We start from the raw sequence: 27163 nt of genomic DNA on the forward strand, positions 1-27163 counted from the left end.
ACACACACAGACACACACATACTTTTTTTGTTTAACTTAACCAGACCACTGAAATCTTGAATGCTGCATGCATCCATCTCTCTGTATACACTACAATCCCTAAAATCAGGAGCCAAGTCACAAGTGCTGAGAAGGAACAAGTTTCCAAGAGAATACACAGTGCTGTTCCCCATCATTTAAAAAGGTGGCAAGCCCAGGGTCTTAGAGCTGGGCGAGGCTAAGCTGGGATCTGGCCCTTGGTGTGTTGGGCCCTGGGCTGCATCCCTCCCACCGCACCCCAGCTCTGCTTCCCAGGGCCAGGCCAGTGATGGTGAACGTATTTCTCGGTGCTTGGAATACAGGGCTGAAGAGGTACATCCCTGGTCCTGAGAGGGTCCGAGAAGCTGTTGGATGTGCTGAGACAGTCCACAGATAACTGAAGTGCCGGCAGAAGATGGGAAGTGGCCTAGGAGAACAGAGGTCTACAGATATGAAGGATGAATCACGTCCAGCTGGTGGCAATTGGGAAAGACACCATGGGCAGAAGGGGGAGGGAATGACCCTGCGTTCTGGGTGTACCTGCAGGAAGTTGCCTCTCACCACTCATTCTGCACCAACAACCCCCTGTGGCAGGTAGATTACCCATTTTACAGACAAGGTGGAGAGGGAGGAGGCTACCTGCCCCAGGTCACACAGTTAATGGGGGAGTCATGTGAATTGCTTTGTGTGCCTTCAAAGCCCAGGTTCTGTCCACAATAAACTCCAAATGCTGCCCAGTGGAGCCCTGGTGGGTTGGGAGGCCAGGAGTAGGTCAGGGAGGTGGAGCACAAGCCTCCACCCCAATTGCAATCCCTGCGGCTCTGCTATGCACATATATTTATACTGAGGTTTGACAGACGAGGTTCCATTGGAAAGAAAGCTCTGCTGCTAACAAGTTTGCAGAGTTTGCAGCCTCGTACTGTGATATGCTACCTGGCATGTGAGTGGGTCAGGCCTTGGAGTTTGGGACAAGGAGGGCATGTGACCCACACAGGGAGGCAGTGAGGGACAATGGCTGAGCAAGCAGGCAGGCTAAGCACGTACTCCCCTCACTCTGGAGTGATGCTGCCTGCGTTCAAAATCAGGCTCTACATCTGTCTAGCTTCGAGAGCAAGGCACTCCTAAGCCTTAGCCCTTCAAGTTCAAAATGGGGGTCATATAAGTACCTACTTCTTGGGGGTGTTGAGAGAATTATGTGTTCAAAGATAAGGAAAGTACACAGCACAGAGCACAACGCCTGGTGCTCAGCACAATGCCATTCCCATTAACCTGCTGCTGACAGCAAGGCTAGTCACAGGAGGTAAAACAGCAAAAAGACAAATACCAGAAAACTATAGGAGGGATTCTTAGGGCAACTAAGAAATCCTCGCTGCCCCCACAGCATTGCTCTGGTTCTAAGCGCCGCCTCGCACTCTCCTGCCCTTGATAAATACGCGCTGAGAATCCTGGGACACACACCTGAAAGACAAGGGAGGCGCAGGTGCTTCCATCTGCTGAGCTGCGTGTGTCCCCATCACTGCTTGTCAGCCGTTTCAGCAAGATGCTCAATGGAGACTGGGCTTTGGGTGATGAGATCAGTACCCCAAACCCCCAAACTAATTTCCTGTCTCTGCTCTGAGCAGATGGCCACAAAACCCTCAGCTGTGCCCCTGAGCCCAACTTGCTCTTGTACCAAAAGGCCTAGGACAGAAGGAGGTGCCTGCCTCAGCGAAGCCAAGCCCTAGAGGCCTCTTCTGCTGGAGAGATGGGGTCTTGCCTTGGGCAGGACTCTGCAGGGCACAGTGGGGTCCCAGGGCCCTTTTAGGTTCCTTCCATCAACGATCCAGCCAGTGAATTAAGTTCCCAGCATAGGAATTGATGGTTCATAGGACTTTCATCTGTCTCATTCACTGCTGTACCCCAGTGCCCAGAACAGAAGTGTATCCCCTGAATGAATGAATGACAATCATTCTCTGCACCATGATGAGACAGAAGCTGGGCCGCCGAGGTTCCTCAGTGGCTCACTGACCCGCCAGCAGTGCAGGACCTTCTCACCATTGCTCTGCTCTCATTTCCCCCACCTGTCACCTCAGCTGGCAGCACCACCACGGGGCCTCTGACAGTCTCCCCAGGAGAGCTGTGACCTTTTCTCTCTTCCCAGCAGAAAGGAGGGTCACTGGCTATAGAGTGCTGAGCAAGGAGGTCAGTGTGTGCCCAGCACACAACTTGCTCCTTTCGTGCTTGCTCTGCCAGAAACGAAAATGGTAGAGCTAGAAGCGCCCACGAAAGCCACTGCTCATGGAAGAGACGAGGAAACCAAAGCCCCGAGACACTGAGCAAGTCGCCCCAGCCACAGAGCTGGCTGCTGGGAGGGGCTGGAGACTCAATCTCTCAACAGAGCTCTCTGTCCAGCACTTTCTAGGAACCTCTGTGCCTATGCTGGTCAGAAAGTCTCAGAAAGTACCCCTGAAGCCTGGATTCTCTTTCTATGTATTATAAACACAAAACACACCTACAGCATATACACAGACACAGATTATACACACATATGTAGCTATGTAAATGTCATGTACATATATACATATTCATTAGTGATATTAGGATGAATATAAATAAACTATTCTATAGTCCCAAGTACATTCACTGGAGAGCTTAAATAAGCTCATCTCCTTTTATTTTATACCTATTTATTACAGAACAGTGATAACTGAAGCGCCGGGGGAAAATGAGAAATTCTGCATGTGAGAAAGGGGAAACGTGTAATTTGCAAAAGCGTATTCGATATTATAATTGCTTTGACTTTTTTTTAGGCACAATATGTAATGTGCTTTGAAATTCACCAGTAAAGGGGGGCTTTTGGATTTTTTGTTCATCCAAAGGGAGGAGAGCTTAAGTCAAAAGATCGGAAAATACTGTTCTGGAACTCAGAGCACATTACAGCTTTGGAAAATGGCTGGTCCAACACCCCGTTTGAAGAGAAGGAAACTTCCATCCAGAGAGGTTAAGTCACTTCCTGTCTCAGGTCAGTAACTGTTTATTTGTTCCTAGGGGAGCGACCCGTGGACATTATCTGTTGTATGTCCACGGCCTGCACTGAAGGAGGCCAGCATCTGCTGCGGAACAGCAGAAGGGAAATTCTCACACTGAAGATGTTAAGATACAGAGGGAAAGCAAGTTCCCAAACACGCCTAGGTTATTTAAAACAGGGATGATTCTTGGAAGAGGAGAAGCTGACCCTGTGACTTTACCACTCGCATTTCCCAGGGGCAGCACCCGCCCTGGTGCTGCCCCTCCTGTGAGTCAACCTGGGGAGACTCCAGCCAGCCCTCCCTCTCCAGGGAACCAGATGTCAGGCAGCAAGGCTGCAGGAATGGTTCCTCCAGCCACCACTGCCCCTCCCCTCTGTCACCTGTGGAGGCCACCACCCATCGACCTAAACAGTGGGAGGTTCTCTCTGGTGTCTGGACAGGACTGAGCATTTCAGCAGAAAGACAGCAGCTCCTAAGGTAGTCAGCCTGGGAGCAGAGGCAGAGCCCCAGGGGGAATTCGCCCACGGCCTAGGGCCAAGGCAGACCTGGGGCGGACCCCGAGTGGGAGCACAGGGGAGGGCTTCTCCCTGCTTTCGGCCGGCGGCCGGGGCAGGAGTCCACTTACCGCAGTGGGACTGGAAGACCTGCGGCTTGACGACCTGGTTACAGGCACTGCACACCACGAGGTAGAAGTCGTCGTGTGCTGGGTAGTGGCCAAATAAATGCATATCTGTGGGGGAAAGGAAAACAGGTTGTTTTGAAAAAGCCACTAAGTCTCTGAAGGTGTATGGTTTCTTCTTGGAATATCCTCAGGACAATTTTTCAAACAAGACATGCAGAAAGGCAATAATCCTTATGAAAGGGAATGCGGTTTGTCGTAATGCGGCTCCCCACTCCCAGGAAAGGGACCGCCTCAGACAATCCCTCCTCATTTCCCTTGCAAATGGACAGCTACCACTGTTGGTTTGGTCAGTGGGGTAGGGGTGCCTGGAGTCACACTGTGGGGAGTCACCCTGTCCTGAAAGTGGGCCCCAGTGTTAGCTGGGACCCAACAAGGTTCTAATTATTTTAGGATGGAGGGAGCTCCCCCAAACCCACTGCAATGTAAGCAGAGGCCTCTCAAGTGAGTGAGGGGGTGAGAAGGCCTGGGGAGAGAGGAGTCATCCTGGCCTCAGTAGCTGCCTGGGTTCCCCATCGCCTGCAGGAGATACCAGGGGAAAAGGAAGCATCCAGATGAGTGGCTTGTTGGCTGCTGTCATCACCCATTCTTTATCTGGCAAATATTTACCGAGGGCCTAACTGTGCTGGGGACCATGCTGGATGCCGGGGATAACTGGTGAATCAGAACGAGAGCCCTGCTCTGCTGGGGCAGGAGAGAGAAGCATTAACCAGGAATCACACAAGTCATTGTGTGGTTATAACTGTGGTACGTACCAAGGAGGAGAGGTACAGTGTCCCCTGAGAGTGTGTGGCAGGTGGCCCTAACCTCCTCTGAGGCATTGGAGAGGCTTCCCTGAGGGAAAGTTAGAGAAAGAAAAGGCCGGAGGAGGGAGAAGAAAGTTCCAGGCCCGCCAACGAATGAGACTGTGCATTGGAGGAACCTCTTGGCTGGAACAGAAGAATAAGTGGTGAGTCCATGAGATGTAAGCCTTGTGGACCGAGGTATAGATTTTGAGCCTGACTTTAAGAACAGTGGGGAGCTACTGAAGGTTTTTAAGCATTGAAGTGACAGGATCAGATATACACTAATAGAAGATCAGTTATGTGGCCTCAGAGACAGGAATGCCTATGTCCACACAAAAAAACTGTCCATGCATGTTCACAGGAGCATTATTCATAATAGCCCAAGGGCGGAAGCAACCTAGACACCCATCAACTGCTGAATGCATCCACGAAATGTGATATATCCATACGATGGGATATTATTTGGCCATAAAAAGGAATGCAGTACTCACACCTGCTACACCATGGATGAACCTTGAAAACATTATGCTAAGTGAAAGGAACCAGTCACAAAAGGTCACACGTTATATGATTCATTTATGTGAAATGTCCAGAAGAGGCAAAGCCATAGGGACAGCAAGTGGGTTAGTGCTGCCTTGGGCTGGGGGGCCTGGAGGGAACTAGGGGGGGTGACTGATAAAGGGTACTGGTTTCCTTTTTGGGTGATGAAATGTTCTAGAATTGACAGTGGTGATGGTTGCCCAGTACTGTGAATATACTACAAACCACTGAACTGTACACTTTAAATGTGTGAGTTATGATATGTGAATTACATCTCAACAAAGCTTTCAGGAGTAAAAAAAGATCAGTTTCGAGGAAACCAGTGGTCACACCTCCTTGGGCACTGCCAGGTGGAGGCAGAGCCCTGGAAGGCACTGTGCCTCTCTCTTAGTTAACTGGCCCCAGAGCCACTGAGAGCAGGATGTTCATTCACCACCCCTGACAGGGTGGATGGAAGAAATAAAAGACACTGTCTGCATTAAAGTGCTTTGCGGCACAGACCTCCTGAAACTTCCTCTCTCCAGCCCCCAACGCCCTTATTTTTAAGATTTAAACCTGTGTCTTTAACGAAAACGACCAAACGTACGATGGTTCCCCCAGCTGCAGGGCGAGGCCACAGGGGAAGCCAAGTTCCTCCTGAAGCAGGGACGGCTTGTTTATAACCCAACCCATGCTTCCACAGCGCTCTCCACTCTGCGCTGCCCCGCTGCTTAGAGGAAACGGAACCGACACATCTGTCCCATGGCCAGGAGCGGAGACCCCGGCTCCCCTTGCCCGAGAGAAGGCTGAAACTGGCCGGGTGAGACAGGCTCCCACTGCGGTGACCCCTCAGGTTCCAGGTGCGAGGACCCCGCGTGCCCGCAACGGGATGCAGCCGGGCCAGGGCGCAGGCGCACTGAATCTCTGCATCATCTGCGGCTCCGGGCGCGGCCTGTTATTTCCCCTCTAGGACTCGCCTCTGTTTCCACTCTGACTAAGACTTGTTACCGGAGGGGAGCGTTATTAGTCAGCGCCTGGTAGGCGGGAGGCCCATGGAAAGAGAGGCTGAGAGAGAACCCAGCTGTGAGACGAGGCCTGTAGTGTGGGGCGGCCCAGGTCTGGCCCACCCAGCGCGTCCCGGCCCCTCGCTTTAGAGCCTCTCAGCACGCGGAGGACGCCTCTGGTCCCGCACTGCTGACACCACCCCCGTTTTCCTTTTTATTTACAGATTATTTTTACGATTTTACTATATATATATATATATATATATATATATATATATATATATATATATATATATATATAACAAAAGTGATCTATGTTCTTTGAAGATAACATTTGAAAAATACAGAAAAGCCAGAAGAAATTAAAAAAAAAATCACTGGCAACCTTTATTAACACTTTGCATCTCATTTAGATTTAGTCACATTTTCTATCCAGGAACATGTGAAACCAGGAGCTGGCAAGGGCTAAGGCGTTTATTTATTCAACAGCATTTCCTGAGCTGCCTCACATCTTTTCTGCAATAGATCAGGCTATAAAGGAACGAAAGAAACGCATTAAAAAAAAAAAAAGCGCGCTCACAGAAGTTTCTTGAGCACCTAATCTGTGCCAGAAGCTGGTCTGGCTGCAGGGGCTGAGATGCAGGGTGCAGGGAACATGTGTCATGCAGGGAGCATCTTTGTCATGTGCACCTGATGATCTGCCAAGGCCCGTCAGGCCTCTGGTTGCTTTCCCACATCTGTATTCCTTCTGAAACCTGTGGGACCTCCCCTCGCCCTCACACATACACTTCTGTATAGTGAGTTGAAGGTAAAAGTTAGGCTGGTCTGAGACTGGCCACCCTGGTGGTGTCCTACCCTAGGCCTCTCACTCCACTGGGACCCTTCCTGGTTTCCTCCAGGGCAGCTTCAACCATGTACACGTGTGCTCCGAGAGTGTCTCCTGTGGAAACCAAGAGGACCTGCTGGCCTGCCTGATTATTCCTCAGTGGCCAGAACTTGGAGTCTCCTCTACACGCTGCCCAGGTTCTAAGAGCCTGGCCGATGAGAGGCAAGATCAGGCTCCTGGCTTCTTGGAAGATCACCACTGCCTGGGGCCAGGCCAACACAGCCAGTGGGCTGCCTGCTGGGGGCCAGGCAGCATTAGCAACTACTATGCCTGGCATCATGCTAGGTATCCTGTTAACTAATTCTCTCTCTCTCAATTTACCACCCAAATAGAACTTTCAGCACACAGTTAAAAATAAAATCAGTGGTGTGTTGAAGTGGGCTTGTACCAGCTTTCGAGAGCCAACTGTGCAAGTCTCTCAACTTGTTTAGTGAGATCAAGGTGGTAGCTTGAAATCAACCAGACAGAAATGGGCAATTACACCACGGAAACAGGCAAACGCTACAAATCGGGTCTAGTCTTTTCTTTTGGAGAGCTGTGTTGTTAAACACTTACCAGTGAACCTCTGAACAAAGATGGGGAAAAAAGGGAAAAGCGAAACCACCTGCAATGACACCACCTTGGGATAACCACTGTTGGCATGTGAATATGTATCCTTCTAGACTTCCTTATGTGATAACATTATCTTAGTTAGTCCTCATAATTAACCCATGAAGTTACCATCATCCCACTTTCCCGGGAAGGAAGCAAAGGTAAGAGATTCCCAAAGCAGTGATTTGTTAAGTAGGAAAAGATTCCTACTCGAAAGCCCATGCTTCCTCCTTAGCAAAAGGCCACGTCTTTTGTAAGAGTGAGATTCCATCTCGCAGATGAAGAAACCAGTTTGGAAGGGTTTCCTGGATGACTAATGGGTTGTCCCAGGCTCTGAAAGAGCCGCTGGACTTTGCACAGGCCTGGGGTCAGAACAAGGGGTTTAGAGCACAGTGTTCTTTGCTGTGCAACCTAAGGGAAGGTGCCCAACCTCTCTGAGGGTCAGTTTCCTCATCCATGAAATGGCTCATGGTTCCTGCCTCACGGGGTTGCTACGATGGCTTGGAAAAGCTACCTGGCCTTGTATTTTCTTCCTCTAGGGATTTGGGAGAGCATATGGGGAAAGCCTGAATCAAGATCTTCTCCCCTGTTTTTCAAAACTAGCTCATTCTCTCTCCAGTGGGAGAGTTCTTGCTCCAGGCAGCACATTCATTGATTTTCCTTCAGGACCATTCACAGGTGGTCTCCTCGGGACCCTGGGGGTCCCCTGACCTGCAGGATTTCCTGTGGGAGCAAGTGTACCATCGTACATGTGTGTGGAAAGATGAGGGCTGAGAGCCATTGGGATAGCGCTCTCTAGAGCTCTAGAGCTGCCATTGGATCTGGAGAAAACGTGCAGAAAGATGATGGGACTCTGCCCAGTTTCAAACACGTGGTTCAACCATCTCTCAGACAGACAAAGCCACGCCTATCTGTTTTGCCCCATTTTGCAACTGCAAACGAATCAACTGTAGGTCAGATACGATGCCAGCCCTGCTACAGCAGTCAGAGGTGACCTCAGTCATCCTCCTGGGCTGATCATAAGCAAAGCAAGAGCACGCTCCATAGCACCATTTTGCAGAGGAGGTTGGTATTTTTTGGTTTCTATCCCACCCCCTGTACACATATGCATACCTATCTTATCTGTCTTTCTATCCACCCATCTATCTATCCATCCATCACCTATTGTTGGAACATGTCCATTACACTCTAATATGTTCTGTTCTACTCATTTTTGTTTCATCTATTCTATTTCATTGAAAAAAATGCTCACTGAGATCTTGAAATCAATTTCCTGACCCTTTAATGGGTCACAACTCAAAGTTTAAAAAACATTCTTTGAGGCAATCCGGTGAGTTAGGGGCTGAGCCTGAGAGTTAACTGGGGATTTATAGAGGCCCAAGCTGGTCCTCAGTGGTCACCTGGGAGTCTGAAGCCATGAACTGAATCATTAGTCATTAGCTATATGCTGGACCCCATGGTGCCAGCTCACAGGCATTGATCGTATCTCTTGCTCGCTCTGCACTCAGTGAGGCAGGTCGGGGCCTGAACCAGCCACGGCGGGACTTATACTCACCACCGGAAGTGGCATCCTCTACAGACCAGGCTGCTTCTCCTCAAGAGCTGGTTGTGAAAACATTCACCAGCACACTACTGACTAGCACCCACTGTGGCATCACTCTTCCCTGGATCAACTTCCCTAGTTATAGAAAAGGAGAAAATGAGGTTTGATGCAGAAAGGCTCTTGTGAACTTGGGAGGATTATATTAAGAATCCTTATATTAATGTACAAGTATGGTAATGGTATCGATCATTAACCTAGGAACAAATAAACCACAGAGCCAGGTAAACATGTCGATTACTTTCTGTATCAGATGAGCACAAAAAGGCTGCAACTTATCCAGCTCTGGTGGTGAGAAGAGGGCGTGGGGGAATGGAGACTTAAGTTACTCGAGTTCTTTCCACTGTCTGTCAATTTAATGCTTCCTCCTTAGACATTATTCGCGCAGATTATTCACAGATTAGTCTCAAAGTATTAAAGTAATGCTGCTTACAAATGTATCACACGTAGGCTATTCTCAGTGCCCCTATTTAAAGCAGGCAGGCCCTTCCTTCTCCTCCTCCTTAACTTCTGGTAGAATTCTCACCTGTGGCCGAGTCAGTTGTCAATAGCATTCATGTTTTATCGACTTATGGCATCCTCGGCCTCCTTCCCGACAGCACGTAGGTTCCCACAGGCCTTGTCTGGCTTCACCTCCCCTGAACACCCCTTCCCCTCACCACCACCCTACTTCCCTCTCCTCTCCCAGATGGCAGAGGAGGGACGGAGGGGCAGAGCCCAGCCGGGGTGGAGGAAGAGGTGACAGAATGGTTCCTATGAAGGTAGAAAAATAACTCTGATTTCCTGGTGTAGTTTATTAACTGTTCCTTAAGTCGATACTGAAAAAGAAATGGGCAAAATGGGAGGAGCAGTTTGTAAACAGCTTTCTGAGGGGACCACTTCTAACAAGTAAAGTTGTGAGTGTATACACTATCGTTGACGTCCAGTATTCACCTGGTGAAAATGGCTGCTGTTAAGGAAAAGGCAGGGTGACATGTCCAATTCACCATTTGTACGGGACCTGGGTGGGAAGATGGCTGGTTTTGCAGATTCAGGATCAAACTTGATGCTGTGTGCTTTTGAATTTGCCCCTGGACACCTTCCAGAGTGCGAGATGTCGGCATCGCAAAGCAACAACTGGTGAGAGCAAAAAGATGAACAACTTAGGAAAGAGTGAGTACGGACTGATTGCTTCCTTTTGCAAGCGGGAACACCAAGTGAAGAATCAGCGGCACAGAGAAGCGGCAAGAAGCACACTCGCTTTGAAGGGAGTGGGACAGCTTATCAGCAATTGGTGATGCTCGCTGTAGACGATCCCGCAGTGGGAAAAGGAAGATGGCAAAACAGACAACTTTGAATTTTAGTTTCTTGGGAAAAAAATAACGCCCCAGAAAATGGCCTCAGGTTTTCCCTAGTCTTTTCCAGGGTTGTGAAACCATCCTGGTTGCTATAGGAATTAGGAAAATGTCAAGGTAGCATACGCCTCTGGTATAACAACAATTTCATAGAATTTTAAAATTATGCTTCCCTTTTTAACCGACTCTAAAAAAAACATTGTAATGAAAAAAATTGAGATTATGTTTATGTAATTTCAACATATTGAGCCCTTTCCAGGGAGGTAAATGAGAGCATCTGCCCCTAGAGGGTAATGGATCCACAGACCTTGGTAGGACCTGCAGATGCGACGGCCCTGTGAAGATGGCTGGATGGCAGGTACCACTGGACTTCCCTGGCAAACTGTCAGAAAGATGAGCTGGTGGCTGGTAGTGGTTTTGATTTGTGGGCTTCCATTTACATAAACTCAGACAGGGGAAGTTATTGGGAAGAACAGTAGCCGTGGTTCAAAGGACACACATGACTGCCTCTAAGCAGATCCCAATCCGGACACGGAAGGGCACCTACAAAAATGATGTGTGCCTCCTCCGGAGAAGCACCTTTCACACCAGGAGAGGCTCTGATTAAGATTAAGATTAATCTTAACTTGCTCATGATACAGTTTTTATTAATGTGTCTTTTCTCTCTGCTGGTGGAGTTTTCAGCTGCATTTTAATCACTTATGTCAAATAAAAAGAGTGAGGGGGTATAAAAAGCCTTTCTCCTTTGCTCTGACAGCACAAGTCTATGTGTTCCCCAACTCCCAAATCTCCTTAAATTCCTAGAACAAAACAACGTGGGGTTTTCAAAGCAATGACCTCAGACCTGATGCCTCCCACTCCCCAGCAGAATGTTGAACTCCCCTCGAGGGAAATTCAAAAAAAAAAAAAAAATGCAGTCACTTTCCGTTTTTCAGATCTCTGATAACCCAGGGCCTGACTGTGAAGGCTTCAAAAACAATGAAATCTGGAAACGGAAACTGAAACAGGACTAGAAAAGCACATAGCACAGTGAGCAGCATCAGTGAGGGTAGGCAGGCGGCGTGCGCGGGCGGCAGGCACAGAGCCTTTTTTCTCTTATAAACCAAGGACTCCAAAGGCCCCAGCATCTTCTGGCTGTGGCTGGGCCACGAGGCACTCCCTTCAAGGCTGGAGCCAGGCGCTAGGTCTGGGAGCAGGTGGAAGCTCTCCAGTCTGCCGCATGAACCATCCCCTCCGACTCCCCATCCCAACCCACCCACAAACGCCAACCAGCCCAGGTGGCCACATGAGCAGCCCCTCCCTTCTTCCCCAGGACCCACATTCATGGTGTATTCAAGCAAGCTGGCTGCACTTGGGTCTGGGGTGTTCCCCAGGCCAACCCTTCCCACGAGCCTCCCCTCCGGCTCCCACTCAGACCCCACAGAACTCCCACCCCCTGGCACAAGGAGGTAAGACAGACAGGATGCAGCTGGACCCGTGGGGTGACTGAGGCCCAGAGTTTGGGGAAGAAGAAAAAAAAAAAACAAAACCTAACAGAGGTGTGCCTTATAAAATGCAGAGCCTGAGAGCTGAGCTCTGGGGTCAGGCAGCCTTGAGATCAAATCCTGATTGTGGTGGTTGGCATACCCCTCTAAGCTTCTGTTTCCTCATCGGGGATTAGACAACATATTTGTGGAGGGGTTGGCACACTGTAAGGATGTCAAACATATGCTGCATTATCATCTATGACTTTCTTTCTGTCTCTCCAATTCACTCATCCACTCCTCTGGGAGGCCTCCTTTGACACGCCCAGAGGGGAGGCAGGGTCTCCCTCCCTCCCTAGCGGCATGCCCTCAGCCACGTGACCAGAGCTTTCCTAAGGCTGCACTGGAGTCATTCACTGGTTTACACCTCTCTCACCAGACTGGGATCTTCCTGAAGACAGGAATCATGACTTACTGCCTTTCCTGTGTCCATAGTCAAACAGTGCGGCATATGGTGGCTGCTGAATAAATGTCAATAAGCTAACGAGGCTGAAGTTCCCAAGAAGCTGATTTACTTTCCATATTCCTTCATTTTCTCTTCTGTCAAAGTGGCAAGTGGTAAATGACAATACATTGTCCTAGTATCCACACTGCGTAATCCATGAAGATTACGAGGTCAATAATTGTCTGTTCATTCTTTGAGCTCCTTGGAAGACACGTGCTACCTGAAGTCAAGACGGAGGCGTGCTCGGGTGGCCACTGTAGCGCAGACATGGTTAATTCCCGCCCCCACTGTGCCAGGACCATGAAGGCTGGCAACTTCCTCCTCGGGCAAACATGGCTACTCCCCGCCCATTCCCAGCCATGGCCCCCTCAAAGCCAGTGTTTGGGGTGGGCTTAGGGTGTTTCTGGGATGCTCCCTCTGGCCCTGTTTTCTGTTTCCTCACCTGGGGCTGCAATGTGTCTGGTACATCAGGACAGTGGGTGAACCTGGAAGATCTAGACTCCTTCCACCTCTTCCTGTTTTAGCTCTGTCCTGCCTGACCCTGGACCAGCACAGCAGGCAGGCTCAGCCCAGGACACACCGAGCCATCTGAGCCCCATGTAGCAGAGGATCTGACTGGCCGGCCAGCCAGTGATGACCCCGGAAGCCAAGAGAATCATTCTGCAAAGGGGTCCCCTTTGCCTATGCCTGGCTTAGGCAGCAGTGCCGACCATCTGCCCCTAAATAGGGTCCCCAGGGATGTCAATGCAGCCCTGACTCTCTCTTTTAAGCAGCTGCAGGGACACCCAGGCTCCTCCCTGTCCAGCAGACATATCTTTGTCCATCATTCCAGCCTGGTCAGCTGGTGGCTTGTGGCCTGACATCCCCACCTCTGGCCCTCAGGACAGATGAGGAACACATAACCATTTTGGTGGGTTGTTAAGTCTTGCTAAGGTAACCTGGCTAAAGTAATTCTTACACAAGGGTTGCTTGGCCTTAGAGACGAGCTGCATGGACAGGACACCCCTGTTTGCCCCTCACCAAGTTGGCCCCTGAGCCCTGGCCCAGCCGGGTAGAAGTTCGGGGAGAAGAGGACAGTATGGGTACAGCATGTTTGAGAAGGGCCTGGAAGTAAAGACTGTACAGTTCACCATGACTCAGTTAGAGAGAGAAAAGAAGCATCAACGTATTGGGGGAGATTCTAGTCTCTTCCCAGGCTTTCCTGCCTAGTGACACTTAAAGAGTAGACAAGTGGAGGGGCCAATGATGCCCTGGAAAGGTCACAAGTCGCTGCACACTCCCTTCCTTCCCAGGCTCTCCCGCCTGGGTCATTTAAGCTTCAGCAGTCACTTAAATCTTTACACCAACATTGTCGCCTACTTGAGAACTATAGTTGGGATAATATTTGCTTTCACAAAATCAGAAGGGCCCCTGGCATCTGCCCTTGCCTCTTCTTCAGCAGGCCTTGCTTTGTGTCTTTGGAATAGGCTTTTCCTCCCCTGAGCCTTCCTGGTGAGAGAAGTTTAAGAAGCTTGTCTGTGAGGCCAGTTTCCAGCCAATTCGGGACGACTCCTCCCACCTCCGTCCTGGGGCATCTCCTGGGTCCAGGTTAGGTCTCCTGGCAGAGTCTGTGATGCCTTCTCTCTTTCCACCTCCACCCAAAAGAGATCTCTGAGGAGGAGGTGGGGGCCATCTTTCAGGAAAGGGGCCAGCAGGTTTGGGGATGAGGACGTGGTGACCCACACAGGACGTTCTTCCTTACAAGACGTGCTATGATCAAAGAGAATTTCCAGACTGAACAGAATGGTTGTTACTGAGAACAACTTAAATGGGTTGGGGAAATCAATAAAAACGTCTCCTCCGGTGTCTTTTCATACACAATGGTCCACTTTCCTGTTGTGGCAAGCTGAGTCTGAAGGATGGACTAACTGGTCCCCTAGTTCCCTTCCGGCTCTGCAGTTATGATGACTGGTCCGTCAGGGAGTGTGTCAGGAGAAGAACGCGTGTGGCAGTGGGGAGGAGGGGGAGGAGGCCACACCCGTGTTACAAGGGAAATCCTTGGAAAAGGTAAATAGAGCACAAAATCTGAGTGGTTTATTCTTAAGAGGAGTTAGTGAGGGCTGCCTGCCCATCTACTTATCTACCTATAGAGATAATACCCACATAGATGATAGCATCTGTATCATTAAAAAAATTTATTATTGTATTATTTAATTATTTTATTTTAGCAGTGGGAGGAGGTAATTAGGTTTATTTATTTTTAGAGGAGGTACAGGGAATTGAACCCAGGATCTCGTGCTTGCTAAGCATGCACTCTATCACTTGAGCTATACCCTCCCCACCCTATTATCTGTATCATTTCTATCTATCAGTCATCTCTCTAGATCTGTCTATTCTATCCCTATCTCTGTCTATATCTCATCTACCTCTCTGTCATATCTGTCACATCCACCTCTCTGTCATACCTGTCACATCCATCTCTATCTCATCTATCACCTCTCACCTTTTTATCTCTCTCTACTATTTCTCTTCCTGTGTTGGGAAGCATTATAGTTTTGAGCACCAAGTGGTTCTGAGATGGACTTAACTCGGTCTCAGTCTGGTTTTTTGCTACAAATGCTCCATTTTGGGGTGACAAGGGTGAGATACGGCTTTAAAAATATAAATAAAAATCTTAAAAATTAAATTTAAAAAAGAACCTAGACAATGGCCAAAAAAAATCAGCTGGTTTTCAGGGGCTGCACCGTGAACCTCACGAGAGCACGGACTAAGCCTCATGCACAGCTCCATCTCCCCCATTTCCAGCACAGGAGCCAAGCAGGAGTCTGAATCGAAGCCCTCCCCGAATCCAGCCTTCTCTCTGAAACCTGAATAGACTGTAGGCTTTCAAAAGATGCTGCTCTGAGCACCCCTACGCCTGCCATCTTGCTTCTTGAGACTCATGGGCCTAGAGGAAAAGAAAACCAAGAGCCCAGGGCAAAGGGACATGGTGGGTCTGGGGTCCCCTGAGGTCTGTGGGAGTCAACCATGCGGACTGAGGCCTCTCACAGCCCTGCTGCAACCAGAACCATGACGGGAGCAGCACTTCCATGAGGCCCTCAGTCACTGTCTAGAGGTAAACTCAGAAACTGTCTGGAGGGGCCAGACGGCATCCACCTCAGAGACCCTCCACCCATCCCAGAACAGCAATCTGGGCGAGTCCTTGGATGAGGACCACGCTGAGAGCAGAGTCCAGAAGAAGCCCACCAGCAGCGCCTCCTGAATGCCGGAAATGTGACACTTTTAAAGGCATAAGCAGAGGCCTCCAGGTGACGCCCTGCAGCAGGCCTCAGCTACCAGGTTATTGCTACAGATGCCACCGGAACATGCGGCGGAGAGTGCAGGGTCACGAAAACGCCCACCCAGAAAGTTGAGGACACGCAAACCCCCGCTCAGCGATGGGGGTCCCATTAATGCTCCGCCTGCAGATTCGGGGATGAAGAGGCTCAGACTCAGCACCAGTCAGACTGTGGCCAGGCACGCGAGGCAGTCCCAGTGCTTGGTGGCCCTGTGGGGTCCCACGACAGTGGGGAGCTGAGTCCTACTCAGAGGGTCTATGGTAAGGGATCTCTGGGTCCTGCGGCTCCTGTCAGTGGCTTTGAGTGCAAAGCAGAGCTGGGTTACCCGTAACTGGCAAAGAAGCGGCAGCGATATTTTTTTCCCTTTTGTCAAGGCTATGGAGCCCCACATGTGCCCTTTAAGATTACAATGATCACCCAGATGATGCTGCCAGAGCTCAGAGGTAAACGTGCCATTTGGCTCTGTTATGAGAGGCATCCACTTGGCATAGCCAGAGGGCAGTGGCGAGAACTGCTTAATGCCCCTAGGAATCAGTGTCCGAAGCACTCAAGCCATCGGGACAGCCAGACTGCAGGAAGTGGTGGACAGATATCCCAAGGCATCCCCCTGGGAAAGGGGTGCCTATGGGGCAGGGTTGGGGCAGAGCCACTCCAGCTGGACCTACCATGGCAGCAGTGCTTGTAAGGGACAGGAAGGACCTTTGCTCTAAGAAAACGAAGAGGTGCTGAGCATCCTCACATCCAGGCTTCTCAAATCAGTCACACTGACTTGGCAACCACGCAGATGTGCTGGTGGTGGCCTTCTGAGCACTGTGGCCAAGGAAGAAAAAAATCTACCATAGAGAGGATTACAGAAACCTATTTTAATGTAATGGAAAAAAGGATCGATCAGCTGGAGGAGAAAAATCACAGTGTCTTCAATCACAAATCAAGCATGAAGCTAGTTCTGAGCCCGGGGAGAAAAGGGAGATAGACTCTCAGCGAGGTTCCTGAGGCTCTGGGATCCAGCCCTGCCCCCAAGTCCCAGGTTCAGTTGCTCCCACGTCCTCCCCCATCACTGCCCCTCCTTTACCCTAATTCCATCCTCACCGAAGTCCTGCACATCCTTTCAGGCCAGCTTGACTGAGACCTATTCCAGGGAGCCTTCCCTGCTTCCCACAGAGACAATTACTTTTCTCTGTATTTGAACAGTTCCTTGCGTTTACCCCTGCACTTAGCCCACTGTACTGGGGGCTTACGGATAGATATACCTATCTGCCCCCATTTGTACGCTGATGTTTTATATACTGACTCAGACATTTAACAGTCAAACGTTAAGATGGTCAGAAACACGCTCAAATGCTTAAAGGAGTGCCAATGCCTCAACGGCCTTACTTTGGACCAAGGGACCACATAGGAGACAGTGGGGGCAGCTGTGGGGCAGTGGGATAAGCAACTAATTCCTGCTCTGCCTTGAGCCGGCTGTGCAACACTGGGCAAGCCACAGGACCTCTCTGGATTTGCCTTTCCGGTTCTGGAAAAGAGTAGTCATTTCCTCCCCACAAGATTGCTGGGAGGATTAAATGGGGTAACTTATGCCAGTGCCAGGATTTTATAGGTACTCAAATGTCCATGAAATTGAACTGAACTGTAGCCTGAACTGAACTAAGTCAAAAGCCAAAGACTTGCAGAAAAACATTATTTTACAGAGACAGCTCAGTGTCATGCTTAGAAGGCAGGCTCTGGAGCCAGCCTGCCTAGATTTTACTCCTAGCACCACCTCCTTGGAAAATTCCTTTGGGCCTCAGTTTCCTCATCTACAAAATGGGGATGGTAACATTAGGACAGCTGTCAGTATAAGATGGGGCAACACACATTCGATGTCTGGTGGTTGGGATGCTGTCAATATACGTTAGCTATTACTATGATTTGGAATCTAATTTTGCAAGATGGGACTTTAAGAAAACAACCCTGTTTCACTGGGAGCAAAACAGTGAGTGATGAGAATAAAATTATTATGTTAAAAGCCACCGGATCTTGCACTTTCAGTCATCAAAGCCATAGGGTGAGTAAACAGTCAATGAGGGTTTCTTAAAGTGTGACTATTACCTGTAATTTGGTGGCCGAATATAGACTGACCTTGTCTCAGATCTATAGAATGAGATTCTCTAGGAGTGGAGCCCAAAAGGATGCACTTTAAACAAGTTCCTCAAGGGATGTGATAAACCCAAACAATCTGTCCAATCACTGTCCAGGAAACTACTAAAGGGGAGACACTCACCGGTACATCCAGTGTTAGTTGGCTCATATGAAACCTCTTGCTGGTTAAAAGGTTCTGCCGGCCAAGGGGGAGGAGTTTTCTGTACATGTAGGGGTGCCACTGTGGGTACCCCTGGCATGTGGCTTGGTGTACTCCTCTTAGGTACCTCTGCTTGTAAGCTCTTTGGAACTATGCATCAGAGACATGGTCCAGTGGTGAGCTGGAGTAACTGTGTGCCTCTCTTCCCAATTCCACATTTAGTGACTTCACATTGGTCGTTTGAAATTCACCATAGTGGGTGTATTAACACCTCAGCAAGGCTTCCAAATCAAGGCTCTTAAATTCGTTCAGAGAGCCGGTAGACCAGCACTCCACCAGTTCTTATCCATAATAAAGTTCCATTCTGGAACCTAAACTCTGTGGAAGGTGGTCTAGGGCACTATATTTAGGTCCTTGGATTGACTGGGGCCAGGTAAAGCCTGGCTTCTGAAAACCCACCTAAAAAATGATGCTAATGGTGTTTGGGTATTCTAGTTCTCGAGGTTTGGCTCAGGAGAAGACCTCCTTTGTGCTCTGTGGTTAGATCCTAAACCCAGCACTGGGCTGGCTATCCAGCAGATCGCAGTCCTGATACCCCGGGGGAGAGGAATCAAGGTGTGGATGCTTCAGGGCCAAGCCCTCATCACCACTGGAAAAACACCCCTGTTCTCCCGAGGGCTGCCCAGTGGCCAGCAAACCTGCAGGGAAGCCATTTATAACATCCAGGCAGAGCAGAGTTCTGCAATAAATTTCTCTCTCATTCCCTAGAATAGGGCTTCAGATATAGGGGTGGCCCCGCTAAGCTTCAGCCCCAATCCCCAGCGTGCTGTTCAGACACCCCCAGCTGCCTTTCCAAAGGTCACCCATTAAGAGCCGTAAGCCCTGCATTCGGCCCTGTTTCAGCAGATACGGCCGTGGGAAACACACACTTTTCCTCTGAATTCCTGCATTCAGCAGTCAGGTGAGTCAGGGGGAACTCAATCCAATTTCTCAGTAAATCCTACTATGCTCTAGAAGGACACAGTTTGAAAAATCTATTTTTGTGCTTTTATTTACTTAAGGTCTGCATGCCTGGGGAAGCTTTTTCATAGTGCCATCAAACTGCTTCTCACTTACCAGAAAAAAAAAATCACCCACCTTCCTGGAATACTACCAGCCCCAGCACCGCAGTGCAGCCTGCTCCTCCAGCCCCCGCAGGCCTGCAGCTGGCCTCCCCAGCACAAATGCCATCGGCAGCCCTGGGGAGAGCGGTTTTTAAGAAGAGGCTTTCCCAAAGCAAGTGCAGCTCTGGGCGCTCAGTTTCCGGTGGCAGGAGGCTTCCTCTAGCACCCTGCACAGCTGTCCCCTTCCAGGGCTGCCCAGGGTGCGTGTATTTTTGTTTTCCTGGTATAGATGCTGTGTTCAATCCAGATGAACAGCCTGTCTCTGTGGGGTCTGCACCTGCTTTTTTAGAGGCTTCCCTAGTAAACTGCTAGGGGCAGGGCCAGGTCTCGTTGGACAGTCTCATCTTTCCAGAAGGACCAAATGCTCGGATCAGAAGATACATGTGCTCAGGGCGTGGTAAACTTAGACCTGGTCTCCAATCTACCTCTGTGTCAAATCTGCCCAGTTGGGTCACCATCTTCAAAGAAGACTCTTAACTGGACCCCAGTGCAGGTCACACACCACACTCTCCAGCTGCCAGCAGTGGTGGGTCTTAGAGGGGCCCCAGACACTGTCCTGGGAGGCTGGGGAGGGTGGTGATGGAGGGGTAAAGGCACATATACCACAGGCCCTTTCCAGGAACAGTTGAAGAGCCCCTCTTCTCTGCCCTGGCTCTTTCCTCAGCTTCCCTGGGGCAATCACCCCAGGGACCCAGATCCCATCCAGCAGAGGGACAACTCCGGCCCTGGCTGTTGAGAGAAGATGACCGTATCTGGGGCTTCAGACCTCTTCAGTCACTAATTTGTCAAGGCATAAGACCTCTCTGGGTCCCCAAAGCGCCCCGGCCCCCGTCTCCCCCAGTGAAACAAGGCTATGGGACGAGGTCTGTGGCAGCATCTCTCACTTTTAAGGTACAGATTCTTGGCTTGTAGCCAGACGAACTGAATTAGAAATTCTAGGAGTGAGTCCCAGGAATCTGTATTTTGAAACAATACAAAGCTTCTCAGGGGAGTTTGATGTAGCAGATCAACCCAATACTGGGCTAGACTCCCCCAAAGGTCCCTTCCCATAAAAACAGTATCATTTTAAATGGTTTCACCCAGTTACGAGCCGAGAGGGGGAAGGGAAAGCATGGGAGTGAGACTCATCTGTCGACCTGCCTCCCCAGCAAACAGAGAAAGGGCCTGAATACTGTCCCCTCTCTGGTCCAGCTGAGTGGCCACCAGCCAACCACAGATGGCAGCTCAGAAAGGGGCCACCGCAGGGGAGGGATGGGTGGAGCCCTGGTTAGGTTTCAGCCCCACCTTACCCTCTAGTAGACAGGACTCCTTTGGTGAGAAGAGGAAGAGGAAGAAGGCGGCCTTCAGCCAGGGCACCTGGGCCCAGCCATGCCCCTGAGGCCAGACAGGCATGGCCCAGGTCTCCTTTCTGCCCTGGAGGCCCTATCAGGTCCCCTAGGCTGCCTTTCCTGCACTGATGTGCCTTTCAGGATGAGTGACAGCCGGGCTGAGCCCAACTTGACCCAGAAAAAGGCAACCCTAACCCCTTGATGTGAAAAGACAGAAAGGGCCTGACTGTCTCATCTCTACAAAAGCCTGATGAAAGGGGCCTCCCGAAGAGCCAGCACAACCCACCCCGTTACCAAGGTAAGATGCAGAAACAGTGTTAAGTTCGGAGAAGAGCGGAGCTCTTGTTGGAGATGAACGGAACTGTGCCCCCCCCTTCCACCCCAGAGGAGATAAGCCTCCATTCCAAGTCACAAGGCAGGGGCAGGACTTCCGGGGCAGCCCTATGAAACCACTGACATGCCAGCCTGACGTTTCTACAAACACTGATGCCATGTGGTAGGTGCCGGCCAGGGTCTGGCCTATGCTAGAATCTTAAGAGGAAGATTTATTGATAAAATAATATTATTGAAAACAACATCCATCACTGCAGCCAAAATTTCCTATTATTTATTTATTCCCTGGGAGGCACTGCGCTAAGGGCTTTACACTGATTGCTTCATTTAATTCTCACAGTAGCCCTGCAGGGGTGACAGTCTCTCCGTAGAGTATCTCCAACCAGTATCTCCATCCACATAAAGATAAGGAAATAAGGAAACAGAAGCTCAAAGAGGGTAAGCTATTTGCTCCCTGGTTCACAGCTTGGAAATGGTGGAGCCCAAATGTGAACGCTGGTCGGCTGGCTGATTCTCCATGCCCAGGCCATCCTCCCTTTCCAAAGCAGATGGTGGCTCGAAGGAAAGGAAACTGTGGGGAAGTGACAGGAACTCCGAGGTTGGTTATAAGCAAAGACCTGTGGAGGAGCTTTTACCAAACATCCAGGGACTGATGTAGTGTGGAAGCAGCACCATCCACCTGAGGGTGTGGCCGGGACAACGTGCACTCTCAAAACGATGAACAAGCCAGACAGAAGAACATACTGTTATCATGAACAGCTAATCTGTGCGCGACAGCCAGAGGATAGGACAGCATGAAGTGACGGGAGAACCGAGCAGAACAGGTAGAAAGGGCCAAGGGAGCCAGGGGAGGGAGTAGTGAACTGGGCGGAGGTGGCAGGTGGTTGCTTTTGGAGGATAATTTACATGGACAGGAGGGAGGATCTTGGAGGGGGCCCCTGGTGCTGAGAGGCAGGAAGGGGGACACTCATGCCTCCTGTGTGTACACACACAGCTGATGGCACCTGCGCCATCGGGGTATTGAAGGTGATTCGGTGCAGGAAAGAGGAGATTGCCACCCACTGCCCTGATCAGCTCACAGACCCATTCATTCATTCATTGATTCATTCATTCAACACTGATTTATTGCCATTACTATATGCCAGGCACTGGGGTTCAGAGAGATGAATGAGATAATTCCTGCCCTTAAGGAGCTCCCAGTCATTAAGGGGAGCTGGCCCACGAGACGGTATGACATGTGATAAACAGGGAGTGTACAGAGTAGGGCAGCAGCAGAGGGTGGAAGTCTTCCCCAGGGGACCCCAGGGGTGAGTCCTGACAAATGAGGAGTCTCCAGGCAGGCTAGGGTGGAGGGGTACCTCAGGGAGAGGGAGAGCAGAGGAGTGAGATGGTGTGACCTGTTCAGGGTGCCTCAGGTAGGTGAGCACAGGAGAGATGAGGATGCCGGGAAGAGGCGCGGAGGTGCGGAGGTCAGACTTCACTCTGTTTGTGTGTGTGTGTGTGTGTGTGTGTGTGTGTGTGTGTGTGTGTGTGTATGTGTGTCTGGAGGAGAGTATGGCGAGCAGAGATGGAGTGGGTGTTTTGGAGGTGATGCTGAGCTTGCTGGGACAAGCCTGGAGGTGAGGAGGCTGCTGCACTGGTCTAGGGGAGGGTGCTGGTGTCTGACCTGGGGGCAGAGCCTGCAGGGATAGAGAGGATGAAGGATCCAGGAGACTGTTTGCACTGACCCTCTGTGGGAAATGACCTGTAGCTTTCTGGCTCAGGATACTGGGAGGAGGGAAAGGCAGACGGGAATACAGCAGGAGGGCATGCACGGTGCTAGGGACTGAATGACGACCGCCCAGACTCAAATGTGGACAGCCCAACCCCACTCCACATGATGGTGTTTAGAGATGGGGCCTTTGGGAGACAGGTTTAAAGGAGACCATGAGGATGGGGCATGCATGGTGGGATTAGTGCCCTTGTAAGGAGAGGAAGAGACACCAGGGCTCACTCTCCCTCTGCCATGTGAGGATCCCACGAGAAGGCAGCTGTCTGCCAGCCAGGAAGAGGGGACTTGCCACGCTGACACTCTTATCTAGGACTTCCAGCCTCTGCAACTGTGAGAACTAAGTTTCTGCTGTTTAAGACACCCAAGCTACGGTATTTTGTCTGGCAGCCTGAAGGACTGAGACAGAGGGGGCCAGTTATATTTGTTTTGTAACCTACTGAATTTGAGCAATTGATTTGCAGTCCAAGAGGCAAGCTGGGGGCACAGAAAGACGGAGATCGTTGTGGGCATGTAGATCTTCGGGAATGTGGTGGGGGTCAGACTCTGAAATGATGCTGTGGACAGCAGGCCTGAGGGTGGAAAGTAGGGAACCCCAACCAGGAAGGGACAGAGGAGGGAAAGAGGCTGGTGCAGGAGGCTGAGAAAGGACGCTCACAGAGAGGGATGCTCAGAGAGGCAGGCAGTGAGCCACAAGAAGGCACCGAGGAGGACACAGGCAAAGGAGTCCAGTGCAAAGAGACCTCAAGTAAGAAAACGGTGCAAAGCATCAGATGACTCTGACAACAAGGAGCAAAAGCTATCTGGAGGGCAAGGTGAGGTGTGGAAGCCAAGTGGCCACTGCTGGAACAGGAACAACCAAGGAAGTATGATTGGTTTACACATATTTGAACAAGGTTGGCATCTGCAAGGGGCCAGGAGAGGCTTCTTTGCCCTTCTGGGGTCTTTGCCTGGCCTCCTGAGCTCCATCGCTCAGCCACGCCCCCTGTACATGGGAGACCCCGTCCCCCTCTGCCCAACCCGCCGCCACGGGTGCCCTCGAGCTGCCCGCAGTGATAGCAGTTAGCAGGGTGCCGACCGTGAGCCTGACACCGCGCTGCTTCACAGATGTCGCCTCAGTCTCCTGAAGGAGCTCGTAAAGGAGGCTCACTCAGGCCCAGTTTACAGGTGGAGAAACTGGGCCTCGGACAAGTGAAGTTACCTGCCTGTAGTCACACTGCTAGTAAATGGGTCAAAGTCCACTCTACACCCCGTCTCTAAAGAACCTGTCTCATTAATGTCTTCCTTGAAAGAGCCGCCCCCTACAGACCCTGCACACTCCCATCTGTGGAAAGAAGAGCCCACGCCTTCGACAGCCACTCCTGAGGCAGATCTTTGCAGAACGACCCCCATGCGTGTGCTCTCCTGCAGATGCACGTCCCTCCATGTTCCCTTCCCACGTGATTCTGGGCTGTCATGGACCTCACTTTGGCTAATGGGACAATGGCGCATGTGACACAAACACACATAAAGTACTTGTGCCCTGGGGTTTGCCCTCTTGCTGCTCTTTGGCACCCTGACACCTCACGTGAAGAAGCCCAAGTTGGCCTCCCATAGAACGGGATTGACCAGCATCCTAAGCACCAGACAGACAGGCACGTGAGGCCACTCTCGACCATCCAGCCCCAGCTGAGCCGTCCACACCAGAGAAACCACCCTGATGACCCGCAGAATCATGATAAGTGTTGTTTACTGTCTTCAGCTATCAAGTTTTGGGGTGGTTTGTTTCACAGCAAAAGCTGAAAGTCTTGAAAGAAGGCCCAAACTAGCTTCTCCTTCGAGCTCTGAAGCAGTGGTGGTGAATCCTAGGATCTCTGCAGACTCTGTCAGCAGTGGGAGAACCACTCCAAGACTACAACACCACCCTCGGCCTGGAGGGGCCTTGGGCTCCTGGAGGGAGAGGGGAAAGGGACAGTCTTCTGGTTACCTCCCCTCAAGGATGAACACTGGGCCTGCCCCCAACCAGCAGGCGGCCCCTGGCAGGTGCCAGGTTATTTGGGGACAAGGTGACACAGTTGCATGCCTCTGCCATACTGTCCCCAGCCTAGTGTTTTTCCACTGACGAGAAAGGAAGGAGATCATCTCTTTAGTGAGCACTACTGCAAAGGCTTCAAGACAGCATTTCATCAAAGGGTGCTGGAGTAACTCTTTCTGGAGACTGCAAACCCAGGCGTCTCCAGCCCCACCTAGCAAGGAGCCTGCTGTTTCCTTTCCCAGAGAGGAACAAAAATGAATGAGTAGCCAAGAAAGCTAACCTGATCAGTGGCGCATTGATAAAGTCACAAAATCCCTCCCTCCTCCGGTCTGGACCCACTCTCATGGTGAACTATTATGAGACGGAAGCATCGACTAATTAGAAGCATCTCTGGGACATGAGAAAAATCATCACCAGAAATGCCTGAGCAGAGAGAATTCCTTGTTAAGAAGAAAGAAAACAACAACAACAGAAAAATGCAAGGATGTCACTTTCCCCAAGCGTATTTATAAAGGGAGGAGGAGGGAAGAATTAATTAGGACAGGAGCGTCTACCCAAGTGACAAAGAAGACACAATTATTTTTGCTGCTTTTATAGACCAAGTGCCCCTTCCAGGTAGGGACAGACTCCCAATGCCGCCCACCATTTTGAAAAATGACTTGGAGTCTTTGCTAGTTCTAATGAAGCTTGAAACAAATATGGTTCTTTTGTTTATTCCCCCTGTTTGCAAAGCCCTAGCCGCCCATCAATAACATCACATCACTGTCTGGATTATTTATTTCTCATTGCCCAACCTATGGGGCATAGGAGAATTTTTATGGAGCCAAAAAGTGAGGCATTTTCTCCCAACGGGGTGTGGATGGAACTCTCCGGGACTGTAGATCATGACCCGTTAATCGGCTGGGTTTTGACAGACAGGACTAAGGCCCAACTTTGGGCAGAACAAAATGCTCGGAGAGTCAGAGGCTCGATTTTGGTCAGACCCCCTGCCATTTAAAAGAGGTGAGGTCTTGGGCAGGTCCCTTAACCTTGAGAAAATACGATAAAACGAAGGGGTGGGTTAGTGATGGATACATTTTTTTCTTTTATTGTAGCCAAATAAATAAGCACATTACATAAGATCCACCCTCCTAAATGCTGAAATATACAGCACTGTTAACTATAAGCACACTGTTGTACAGTCCGTCTCTAGAACTTTTTATCTTGCATGACTGAAACTCTGCACCCACTGAACAGCAACTCCCCACTTCCTCCCTGTCCCAAGCCCCTGGCATGCTACCCTTTGTTTCTGAGTTTGACTACTTTGGACACCTCACGTAAGTGGAATCCCACAGTGTTTGTCCTTCTGTGGTTTATTTCACTAAGCATGATGCCCTCAAGTTCAAATATATTCTATTCTTATAACAACACTGACATGGTACTCACTGTTTGCATGGCAAGGAGTTACGTACATTAGCTCATTTCATCCTCACAAAAAGCCTGTGAGGTAGAGTATGATTATTATCTCTTCTTCAGGTGCAGGGGGTGAAGGAAGGTGCCCAGGCTCAGCTGGTGTGAACATGATAAACACGGCATTGTTTCTGTACACTGTGAAATTTTTATGCTAGGCAAATAGGCTTACAGAGATACTGAAGCCACCGAGGATGATGGCAGAGGCTGGGACAGACAGAATACACAAGAGGCAGCGTCTGAGGGATTCACCTTTGTGTAGTTCGAAGCAGCTCTTCACTGCTGAAAGGGAGCTGGGAGGACGTGGATTCAATTCTGACTCTACCCACTGCTCCAGGCACTCAGGAAACAAAAATGATCCAACAAGATCCCTGCCTCATGCGGACTACATGCTAGCAGGTGCGACAAAGAGTAAACAATAAAAACTTCCAACAACATTCAGTATGTAGAAGGGGAAAGTATTATGGAAGAAACCACTTCAGCAGATAGGGGATCGGAAACGCTGGGTGGGAAGGCTAGTCGGAATTTTAAAAAGTGTGTCATTGAGACAATATTTGCACAAAGACTGGATGAAGGTGATGGAGTCGATCATGAAGCTCCAGGCAGAGAGAAGAGCTAGTGCAAAGGTCCTGAGGTAGGGCAGACATAGGATGCATGAGGAACAGCAGGAAGGCCAGTGTGGTCGGAGAAGAGCAAACAAGGGCCAGACTAGAAGATGATGAAGCCAGGAATGGCATGGGGGGCTGGTGGGGATGCAGCATGAGGATGGCAGTGGTGACCCTGAGTGACGTGGGAAGCTAGTGCAGGGTTTTGAGCAGATGATTGACATGATATGTTGCTTGGCTTTTGTAGTCATCTGGGTGATGGTGGCTCAGATCAGGGTGGCAGAAGAGGAGGTGGGAGAAGTGATTGGTTGGCTCTGGACTTAACCCTAAGATACAGTCAGCAGTGTTTCCTGGTAGACTGGACATGGGTGAGAGAAAAGACAGGAGTCAAGGATGACACCAAGGATTCTGCCCAGAGCAACTAGAAGACTGAAGTGGCAATTAGCTGAGATGGGAAGACTAGGGATAAAACAAGTTAGGGGTGTTATGAATTAAACTGTACCTCCCAAAAGATTT

General features: G+C 50.2%; 1 protein-coding gene across 6 annotated transcripts in view; it reads right to left on the bottom strand.

Annotated features, from left to right (window-relative positions):
* Nucleotides 1-27163, bottom strand: part of ATXN7L1 (ataxin 7 like 1) — a 260052-nt gene that overhangs the window by 135544 nt on the left and 97345 nt on the right. For 5 of the 6 annotated variants that reach the window (XM_031454699.2, XM_010984824.3, XM_010984828.3 and 2 more), the window contains one exon: nt 3652-3756. The exons of the other annotated variant lie outside the window; for it this stretch is intronic. In XM_031454699.2, the coding sequence (XP_031310559.2) occupies nt 3652-3756 (105 nt within the window). The remainder of the gene's footprint in view (nt 1-3651; nt 3757-27163) is intronic. 6 annotated transcript variants of the gene reach the window in all.

This window comes from Camelus dromedarius, chromosome 7, assembly GCF_036321535.1.
Source record: "Camelus dromedarius isolate mCamDro1 chromosome 7, mCamDro1.pat, whole genome shotgun sequence".
NCBI lineage: Eukaryota > Metazoa > Chordata > Mammalia > Artiodactyla > Camelidae > Camelus > Camelus dromedarius.